The 10915-nt window shown below is 35.8% G+C and overlaps 1 protein-coding gene across 2 annotated transcripts; it reads left to right on the top strand.

Moving 5' to 3' along the window:
- The first annotated feature begins 12 nt into the window (after positions 1–12).
- On the top strand, positions 13–10915 carry LOC139980737 (adhesion G-protein coupled receptor G2-like). 2 transcript variants are annotated; one of them, XM_071992617.1, is made up of 12 exons: positions 13–164; positions 722–787; positions 2405–2533; positions 3024–3139; positions 4230–4376; positions 4984–5329; positions 5916–6145; positions 6660–6824; positions 7015–7130; positions 7590–7852; positions 8416–8476; positions 9826–10910. In XM_071992617.1, the coding sequence occupies exons 1-12, from the start codon at positions 41–43 to the stop codon at positions 10247–10249; spliced, it is 2187 nt and encodes a 728-aa protein (XP_071848718.1). In that variant the 5' UTR covers positions 13–40; the 3' UTR covers positions 10250–10910. The 2 variants fall into 2 exon arrangements, with proteins under 2 accessions (XP_071848718.1, XP_071848719.1); XM_071992618.1 differs by lacking the exon at positions 4230–4376 and having other exon boundaries at positions 9826–10915.

The raw sequence follows: 10915 nt of genomic DNA on the forward strand, positions 1-10915 counted from the left end.
GGGAGAAATAGTTACTTAGTGGATACCAAAGTGGTTTGAAATGACTCTTAATATATTTTATCTTTTACATATTTCAAACTGTTTGTTATATTTTCCAGGATCAACTACTTTAACAAGTTCTCAGAACCCGACGCCAACATTGCCACGTATCGAAACCACAAGAAGTAAGTGATTGTTTGGTCAAGCTTTCTGATTAAGCAGGAGAAATGGTACTTGGTGTACAGGAAAGTGGTTTGAAATGACTCTTAATTTATTTTATCTTCACATATTTTATACTGTTTGTTACATTTTCCAGGATCACGTATTGAGACCACAAGAAGTAAGTGATTTATGGGTCAAGATTTCCAGGATCAACTAATTTAATAAGATCTCAGAACCCGACGACAATTTTGCCACGTATCGAGACCACAAGAAGTATGTGATTGTTTGAGAGAAATAGTTACTTGGTGTACAGGAAAGTGGTTTGAAATGACTCTTAATATATTTTATCTTCACATATTTCAAACTGTTTGTTATATTTTCCAGGATCAACTAATTTAACAAGTTCTCAGAACCCGACGTCAATTTTGCCACGTATCGAGACCACAAGAAGTAAGTGATTTTTGGTCGAGCTTGCTGTTTAACCGGGAGAAATAGTTACTTGGTGTAAAGGAAAGTGGTTTGAAATTACTCTTAATACATTTAGCTTCACATATTTCAAACTTTTTGTTATGTCTTTCAGGATCAACTACTTTAACAAGGACTCAGAACCCGACGACTATTTTGCCACGTATTGAGACCACAAGAAGTAAGTGATTTATGGGTCAAGATTTCTGTTTAACCGGTAGAAATAGTTACATTGTGTACAGGAAAGCGGTTTAAATGACTCTTAATATATTTTATCTTCACATATTTTAAACTGTTTGTTATATCTTCCAGGATCATCTACTTTTTCAAGTTCTCAGAACCCTACGACAATTTTGCCACGTATCGAGACCACAAGAAGTAAGTGATTGTTTGGTCAAGCTTTCTGTTTTACCGGGAGAAATAGTTACTTAGTGGATACCAAAGTGCTTTGAAATGACTCTTAATTTGTTTTATCTTCACATATTTTATACTGTTTGTTATATTTTCCAGGATCAACTCCTTTAACAAGTTCTCAGAACCCGACGCCAACATTGCCACGTATCGAAACCACAAGAAGTAAGTGATTGTTTGGTCAAGCTTTCTGATTAAGCAGGAGAAATGGTATTTGGTGTACAGGAAAGTGGTTTGAAATGACTCTTAATTTATTTTATCTTCACATATTTTAAACTGTTTGTTACATTTTCCAGGATCAACTAATTTAACAAGATCTCAGAACCCGACGACAATTTTGCCACGTATCGAGACCACAAGAAGTAAGTGATTGTTTGAGAGAAATAGTTACTTGGTGTACAGGAAAGTGGTTTGAAATGACTCTTAATATATTTTATCTTCACATATTTCAAACTGTTTGTTATATTTTCCAGGATCAACTAATTTAACAAGTTCTCAGAACCCGACGTCAATTTTGCCACGTATCGAGACCACAAGAAGTATGTGATTTTTTGGTCAAGCTTGCTGTTTAACCGGGAGAAATAGTTACTTGGTGTAAAGGAAAGTGGTTTGAAATTACTCTTAATACATTTTAGCTTCACATATTTCAAACTGTTTGTTATGTCTTTCAGGATCAACTTCTTTAACAAGGACTCAGAACCCGACGACTATTTTGCCACGTATTGAGACCATAAGAAGTAAGTGATTTATGGGTCAAGATTTCTGTTTAACCGGTAGAAATAGTTACATTGTGTACAGGAAAGCGGTTTAAATGACTCTTAATATATTTTATCTTCACATATTTTAAACTGTTTGTTATATTTTCCAGGATCAACTAATCTAACAAGTTATCAAAACCCGACGTCAATTTTGCCACGTATCGAGACCACAAGAAGTAATTGATTTTTGTATATATATATATATATATATATATATATATATATATATATATATATATATATATATATATTATATATATATATATATATATATATATATATATATATATATATATATATATATATATATATATATATATATATAATTTACCATGTATACCAGGTGGAACCAGCAAATTGCACATAGTAGCTGTACATTGTATTCGTAAGATTGTAATATTGGCGTCGGTGTTTTCGGCTACTTCAACAATGTGCGGTCGAATGTGCGGATGCGAGAGTTATATCGAACTTTATTGCTTTCGATATTGAAAGTTGGTATGGTAAGATAGACACTTTGTAAACCATTGCTTTATGCGGCCCTGACAGTGGTGCATGTATTACGAACGTAACTAAAGTACAATACCCTGTTTTAATGATATGCATTTACAAGTTTGGTTTCCTTATTTTAGCGATTACTCAAAATGGTCGGTGTCTCTATGAAATGCTCTCTTTCCGTGGACTTCAGTTGACTTTCCCTGAAGGTATTATAGGAAACAATTATGTTTCCATTGAGATGTGTGGGAATGTTTTAACGAACGGTTAGTACAAGATTTCATTAACTTCTTATCATTTCTCCACGTCTTCTTTCTTCATAGTTTGTTCATTGTTTCTTCATAGTCGATTCATCTGATCCAGTTCTGTTGAAAACCATTCCAGTTAAAATGAAGAAACATTCAAATATTATGGTTTTTGTTTAGGTTCTTGCTGATTAAGTTTTTACTTCTCTTCATTGAGTGTGTAATCTGCCCTTTCTCATTTCTCACAAGGGGTGCACTGCATATATCATTCAGTTGGATTCTTTGAAGTAGCAAAAAAAAAATCTCTTAGTTTCACATACTGTAGCCCAAATCCCTGAAGTAACTTGGAGGACATTACACAAAGTATAGTTTTTTTTTAATAAATAATACACATAGTAGCCTTATCAAGAACGCTGCTGCAATTTCATGCTGAAAACTCTTGTAGGTTTCTTTGCTTCCATATGTCGTTGTATTTTTTATTCTACTCTTAACGTCTTTAACTTTTTTGTAGCTGACTTACCATTAGCACACCGAGATTGCGGCCAAGGTTCGTCGTGGATGGAACCTCAATTGAACACGTGTTTTTCTCCCGAGGACGCACTCACGGAAATACAGAGGATAGCAGGTGTATGTACAAACCATTTATTATTAAAGCTTATATTATAAACAAAAGCTAGTGACCAAAAATGAATAAATATTTCAATGAATAAACCTAAGCCAAGTCTGCACGCCGTTACCGTGGCATTCCTTTATAATGTCGATTATAAAGCAACTAAAGTCAAACATTAAATTTCTACTGAGCCACACAGTACCACTGTATAGTACTCTGAAGTAGTACTCTGAAGTATATATTTATTGGATTGTGTATTATCAGAAAGCAATATATAATAGACGATAACTGATCGTATATTGATAAGCAGAAATGAAAAATCAAAATTGGAATAGTTTTAGCTCATCAAAATGACATTTTGACAAAGCGGAAAGAATAAGAAGAGTACATAGAGAAAGAAAACAAAAGAAACAGTTAAGAAACTTCATTGTTCGAATAATAAATGTGGACAACAATGTTAATGGAAATTGGGAATCCTGTCTTGAGTATTCCAACACATAAATCCTTATTAGCCACATATCAAACAAACTATAGCATTGCCATGGCTATAGATGTTACAAGAAATAATAATGTAATTAACTGTTCTGTCTGTGTGGGCGCAACAACTATTTGTGTAGCGAAGGGGAGTGGTTTAAATATTGTGTCGCACAGGCGATATGAGAGGAGGGTTGGCCCCTCCCCTTTTGGGAATAGTTTGGTAAAATGAATGGTCCTCTAATGTAACATGGTGCAACTCTTTGGGTAGTACGGCACATATTTATGTACTGTTCACTGCATGTGGTTGCTGTACTGTACTGTTCTGTCTGACAGTGAAGCAGGAGGACGGGTGGCTGAACCATCTGACGTAATTCTGGCAGGGTTAACACCCCTTCCAGAAGTATACCGATGTGGTTGGGCCCCTGTTAGTTGATCTCCTTCCCTAGACAGTGTATGATCTAAGTTAAACAGTGAGTTAACCAAAGTGGTTGTTTTATCCAGTGTTAGGGTTCACGTTTGAAGGACATTTCCTTTTCTAATGCATAGCTTTATCACTTTATATTATCTCCTATCGTGATTGGCATGTATCAAGAAGTAAGGTTATATGATGATATTTTACTACATTTGCAGACGACTGTTACAGAAGAAAACGTCGAGCAGGTTGCTAAGGATTTAGTGGTGGTCACATTTCAAATAGAAGATTCGGATGAAACAGTTGTCGGCAAGGTAGCAGAATCTTTAGAATCAATTGTGGACACAAATACTTCCTCACCCGAGGTGAGTACTTCTATACCACATGTTATGCAGTTTCATCGCAAGTTGTCTTTGGATGACGCCAGTAGGTTTACTCCAGCCGATGGCTGGATCCTACCTATTGAACTGTTTGAGATATACCATATTTCGTTACAACTTTCTGCTATGACAGTTCAATTATTTATAAAATTTGATATTGATAAATTCAATAATTATCTGTTGCCGTCTGTAACACCATCATTGTCAACTGATACATTAGGTTTTAGTTAAGTGAATTAAGAATGATTAATATATATACACATATAGATACATATATATATATATATATATATATATATATATATCTATATCTATATATATATATATATATATATATATATATAAAAATATATCCTTTTTAACAAGCCAAGAGTTTGAAAGTTTGATATGCATTTGTATTTTACGTTTCGTATCATGAAACACCTTTCCTTATTAATGTGCACATGATCACTTCAATGATCGACGAGGCTGTTGAATACCAATATAGGTAAAAAAAAAACAACTAAAAATTGAGTTTAATCAATCAATCAATCCATAACATTAGATGCTACTAAAGGCACGACTGGTATTCTTTTAAACATTAACTGCATAGGTCACGAATGCCTTCATAGGAACTGTTAACAACCTTATGAACTTTGAAGCAGAAAGCCTCCAGACAACATCATCGAACAAGATCATATCATTGCTGGAACAGCAGATATCTCTCGTTCAACAAAACCAAGAGAACTTTACAGAAGTGCAAGATAAGCTTGCTGTTATAGCAGTAAAACTGGATCCACAGCTAGCAGACTTCATATCATTCTTTCACGAGCCCGATGAGGAGGGAGAAAGTTTAACTGATGGTGAACTACATTTGACCAACGCAATTAATACATCACCCAGGGAAAACAGGACGTCCATCTTTATTCACGGGGATGTTTTAAACACAGCCATGGAAGGTGGATATCATATTCTATATAATGTTAATTATGGGGTTCATAAACGGTCTACCGTGCGGTTATCGCAGGATAATGCACGCACGGTCGCATATACCTCTGTTGGTCAATTACCCTGCGATAAACGCCCGGTATACACCGTTTGTTAACCCTGTTCATTCCTACAAAACACTACATAAACATCGTCTTAGAATGATACAATTTAATAGAAAGTATAAAAATGGAAATACCAACAATTGTTCCTTACTTCATCCTGAGATAAACGCACGATGGACATTTGATGAGCCCTATAACTAACGCATAAACATTATATTAAGATATTTACGTTGATGGAATTTGAAGCATGGATACCAACAATTGTTTATGAGATAAAGATTTATTTACCAAAGTGGTCAACATTTCTTGATTATATTATAAAGTTCCAATTTTATTTAATCAATTTTATTTATTTGCATGTTCTTTTTAAATGTAACGTTTTTTTTTCAAATGAAATATTGTTAATATAGTCCTACAAGCATGTCTAGATAATGCGCACGTAATAAAAAAATACATAAAAACTAGTGGATTTCAACAACATTTCTCTCGACAGAAAAATCAAATTCTACTGACTCAACTGTTCCTGTCAGCTTCTTCTTGTACAGTGATTCCAGTCTTTTCTTCCAAACGGTAAATCAAAGTATGGATGGAGCAGCACATAACAGCAGATTGCGAAGCTCTGTCGCCAGTCAAGTCATCGGTGCAAACATTGAGGGTTATGTTGTCAAGAATCTTCCAACAGAATATGCTGTTGTTGCATCGTTTCCGAACACTACATCCGAAGTAGGTTCAAATCATTCAACAACAAATGAAGTCCTCCTATAGCGATCATTCATAGTAGAGTTAAACACATTTAATTAATTCTAAAATATATTTTGCATATTGAATATGTAGGTTTCCTCGAGTATAAAAACATCCTATGTAAGATGCCGGTACTATCGTGTATGCTAGGCTACTTACTGCACTACCCACGACATATAAGAATTACAGAAACACACACACACACACAAGAATAACATTTCATCTGAAACAAAGCATTCGTATTCCCCTTTCTGCCGTTTACTTAGTCAATGAAAAAATTTAACCTTTGAAAAGTTGCTGTTTGTATAGGTTTGTATTGGCGTTAAAAAGTCCTTGCTTGGTGGTTGCTGATATCTTATGTTACTTCCTCTGAACATGTACTTACTTAACTTAGGCCCATGCACATGCCCCACAAGGTGGTACCTTAGAATATGAATAAGGATAACCGTCATATACTTTGATTACATCTTTGGCCTTTCTTTATTCTACTTTTCAGCTGCTTAACGATACGGAGTTTGTATTTCATAAGATGTGTGTGTTCTGGTTTGTGCCCGAGGGAACTGATGACGGGTATTGGTCTGAAGAAGGCTGTAATCTAACTGAGAAAATGAACTACACGATATGTACATGCAATCATCTTACGAGCTTTGCTGTGCTAGTCGTAAGACATCATGTTTACTGATCAAATGTTCTCTATTTCTTTATCATACTTATAACACTATAGTGGATAAAACCTTCAATCGTAAAAAAAAGTCCTTCGCAATTACACGAGTGATAAATACAGATGACATTTTACTATAATTTTAATGAGATCAGGACAATAGTTTATATTTCTCGGTTTTCCATGACAGGGCATTGGCAATATTCCACCCATTGCCGATGTTTTCTTGACCGTGATAACCTGGGTAGGCTCACTTCTCTCAGTGATAGGTCTACTTGCTTGTACTCTTCTGCTTCTTGGTGTCAAGTAGGTTGTTTTCTTTCATTTTCTTTCATTTTAAGTAACAAAATAACTCGTGAAACAGTCAGTGGCGTTAATTACCAAACATTTCACACGAGGTTCGTTATTCCATCTTAGTATGGGGTGTTAGGTAACTTAAACTGCCATTGTAATGGGAAATGGCATGAAGGCTTCAGGACCATATCTAAACATATTAAAGAAGGATATTGCTGCTTTGATGAGGCCTTAACTTCAAGTTCTTTGCGGGGGGGGGGGGGGGTGGCAACCTCTAAGAAAGAGAAAAGGTCAAATATGAAGAAATATATGTTACTTCAAATAATATAAAGAATATGATGTGATTAATATTTTTGATACATAAAATTTCGGAATAAAATTAATCAAAGAATATTCTGAACTATATTAAGCTTTTAAGAAAAATATATATTTATATATTTTTTTCACTTTTTCACTTTGTCTCGTCGACAGGTCGCTTCGAGCAAAACAAGCGAGTAAGATCCACATTAATCTATTCCTGTCCTTGATCGCGTTCTACATTACATTCCTGGCTGGGGATCTGTTTTCCCATGATCCCCTTATCTGTAAGAACCTTGCATCAACTGTACATTACTTTGGCCTGACGACAGTTTGCTGGATGTCCGTCGAGGCAGTAAACATGTACTTTCTATTCGTGAAATATGAAAGGTCGACTATTCGCCACTTTGTACCAATCGCTTGTGTCATAGCATACGGTAAGGGAATTATGATTGTTTCTTTTGGAAGTATTTCTCCTGGTGATATTCAACATTATTCTGTGTAGTCGCACACAAATGCACATTAGTTAAAGAAGCATGCTTGCTTGTGTCATAGTATATGGTAAAGTGTGATGTGACGTCATAAGTCTAATTGTCATATAACCAATCACACTGTTATATTATAGGCCAATCAGATAAGATGCTGGTTAGCCAATTACATCCCATGTTATCTCATTAAGTTTGTATGTATAAATACTCATGCACGCTACTGTATTATCACTCTCCATGCTTGCTGCTACTCTTTACGGATATACGTACCTACACGTCATTGTTTATGGTTATTTACGTTACGTGAAATATATGTTCAAGAATCAAGAATGATTTTTCCTTCATTATATTGACGTCTTCCGGAACATATAATATGACATAAGGTCATCTCGGTTCGTAGCAAGATGATTGGGTTGGTGCGGAAGAACACCGATATGTCAACGTGTAATAAAGTCAATTCAGTTTCGTCTTCATCTGTTTGACAAACTCTTTGTATGCTGGTTTATCAACAGGGCTCCCGCTCATTCCCGTGTTGACTGTTTATTTCCTACCAAGGCCTGACGAATACGCACAGTAAGATACCTCCAAACAGCCAGTCGGACAAGTCCCCAGTGCTATAATACCACTTTATACTGTCCTCTCATGTGATACTTCAAAGCACCCGTTCTGATAGTACGAACAGTTCCTAACCTATTTCTGATAGAGACAGTGTAGTGATACTGATATGCTGCCAGTAAATGTACACCTTTGAAGTAGGACATGAAAGAAAAGTCTATAAAAGTACATCGGTCCGACTGGGTGCTTCAAATTTCAATTCGATAAGAATAAGTATTGGCTTGGTTCAGTTGTAGACATTATTCCAACCATTATACAATCTCGGTTACATTCTTGGATATGGCTTCATTTATTGAAGGCACACAAGTTAGCTTAAATCTGTGGGGGTGGGGGAGTACCCCATATCTCCTACAAGGGAGTCGACTTCAACGCCCCTATAAAGACACCGCACTTCTTTTTATACTGCCCCTCTATACTATAAACCAGATTAACCAAAAAAAAAAGAAGATATATGAAGAAATAACCTGCCTATCAGATTCAGAAAGGATAACGTAGAATATTCGGGTCCTGGCATTTCTGCATTGTATCATAAACCTCCGTAAATAGATATTAACTTGATGCGATCTAAAAGAGATCTGGTGCTGATATCCGACAGGGTGCGGATACTTACAAAGCTTGGCCCAAGTGACGCAAAGTTACAGACCCAAAGGGGAAAAAAGGAGCATTTTTTGTTAGTCCGTGAATTATAGCAAAGCTATGAAGTTTTGTACGCAATACCTGGTTGCCATTGAAAACAGTATAGCTTTTTCTCCCTCCTTGTGAACGTTACTTATAGACAGTATGAGAAGAATTTGAGCTGATTCTGTTGTGTTGCCCAGATACTTTTCCATAATAAATATTAATCACAAATGCAAATCGGAAATTTGCCACTTTTGCGAGTTTTGTCTTTACAAATGTTTGAAAAGAAAATGAAGCGAAAGACATGGGGAATTAAGTACTGTAAGTTGTTTCTATAGTAGTTTAGTATCGAATAGTGTTACTAACAGAATAGTGTTCTAAAACCAATCGAAACGCTACTTAAACTAAACACTAGTTAAGCAATGCTAATCTAAATGAATCTCCATACTGCTTCAATGATTGCATGAACCATCGAATAAGAAAATCGTCCCACTCCCCCTCCACCCCACCCCCCCCCCCCCGCTCGCTTTCTCTCTCTCTCTTTCTGTACTATCGATTATTTTGAAGATAGTAAGTGTTACGTAAAATAGCAAACACGATTAATTTCGTCTGCTATATAAGTTATTTCAGTTAATATCAGTTCATCACGAAAACCAAAGTAAATGATGATAACGGCTTTTTTTCTTCAGTTGCTTCCTACCACTGGGCAAACCACTCTACTTTGGATTTCTCCTGGAGGTATTTCTGTTGGTCATCTTCAACACAACACTGTTTATCGCAGTCGTACGTACAGTTGTTTTTCGGCAGTTTCTGTCGACCAACGCTCAGAGGAATAAGAAGGCAGAGGTGATTTCGAGGATACAACAATTTGTTTTGTTCTGGATTCTCCTCGGCCTTTCCTGGATCTTTGGGTTTCTCTCGATATTGCCAAAGAGGAAGATAAATGCCTTTGTAGCATTATTCTGCATTTTCACGTCCCTCCAAGGTGTTGTTTTCTTCATCTTCTTCTGTGCCAAAAATCCAGAGGTGAGAGAAGGAATAAGAAAAGCCAAGAGTCAGTTAACGTCACAGAATGAAACTAACATGGAAACGTTACAGACTGAAACTTTGTAGTTATGTAAGAAAGAAAACATTATTGAGTCTTTTAAAAAAAAAAAATTGTTACTTGCCTCAGGCAAGGAAGAGTAACCTACGTAGTCAAGTTGGCTAGTAGTGTGCGCGCGGGCGCGTATGTGTATGTGCATGGTAACCGGGCTGCTAACACACAAAACAAGCATACATTACTTGAATGTCATATTTATTACGTGAACAACCCATCCATGCTAAATAGAAGAAACCTGTTTCTTTTTTAGTAAAAGGTGAAATGTCATTTGAGGTCAAACCGTCCAAATTTGACAACCTAGTTAATACGATAACTCAAAGTTTAAGCTTAGCTGAAGATCGTGCTTAGTACGTAGGTTCATCATAGTGAGCACATATTCCCGATGATGTTTTTGGAAGGTATAGGTCATGCGAGATCAATAGAGGCAATGTCTGACGAATTAGTGTAATTAAAAGTTTAGATATAGTACAGAACGACTGTTGTACTCTTCGGTGTGGGATTTATTTGAATTCAAAAGAGGTCACAGTCTGAACAGTGCAAACATTGTAACTCTATATGTTCAGACTGGATGAAATTTATACGTCGTATGTGAGTGTAGTGCTTTTTTGTAGAGGTCAAATGTCGTTTGAGGTCAATAAAGATGAAGTCTGCAAACTTTATAAACATAGTAACACTTA

This window comes from Apostichopus japonicus, chromosome 15 (genome assembly GCF_037975245.1).
Source record: "Apostichopus japonicus isolate 1M-3 chromosome 15, ASM3797524v1, whole genome shotgun sequence".
Lineage (NCBI taxonomy): Eukaryota > Metazoa > Echinodermata > Holothuroidea > Aspidochirotida > Stichopodidae > Apostichopus > Apostichopus japonicus.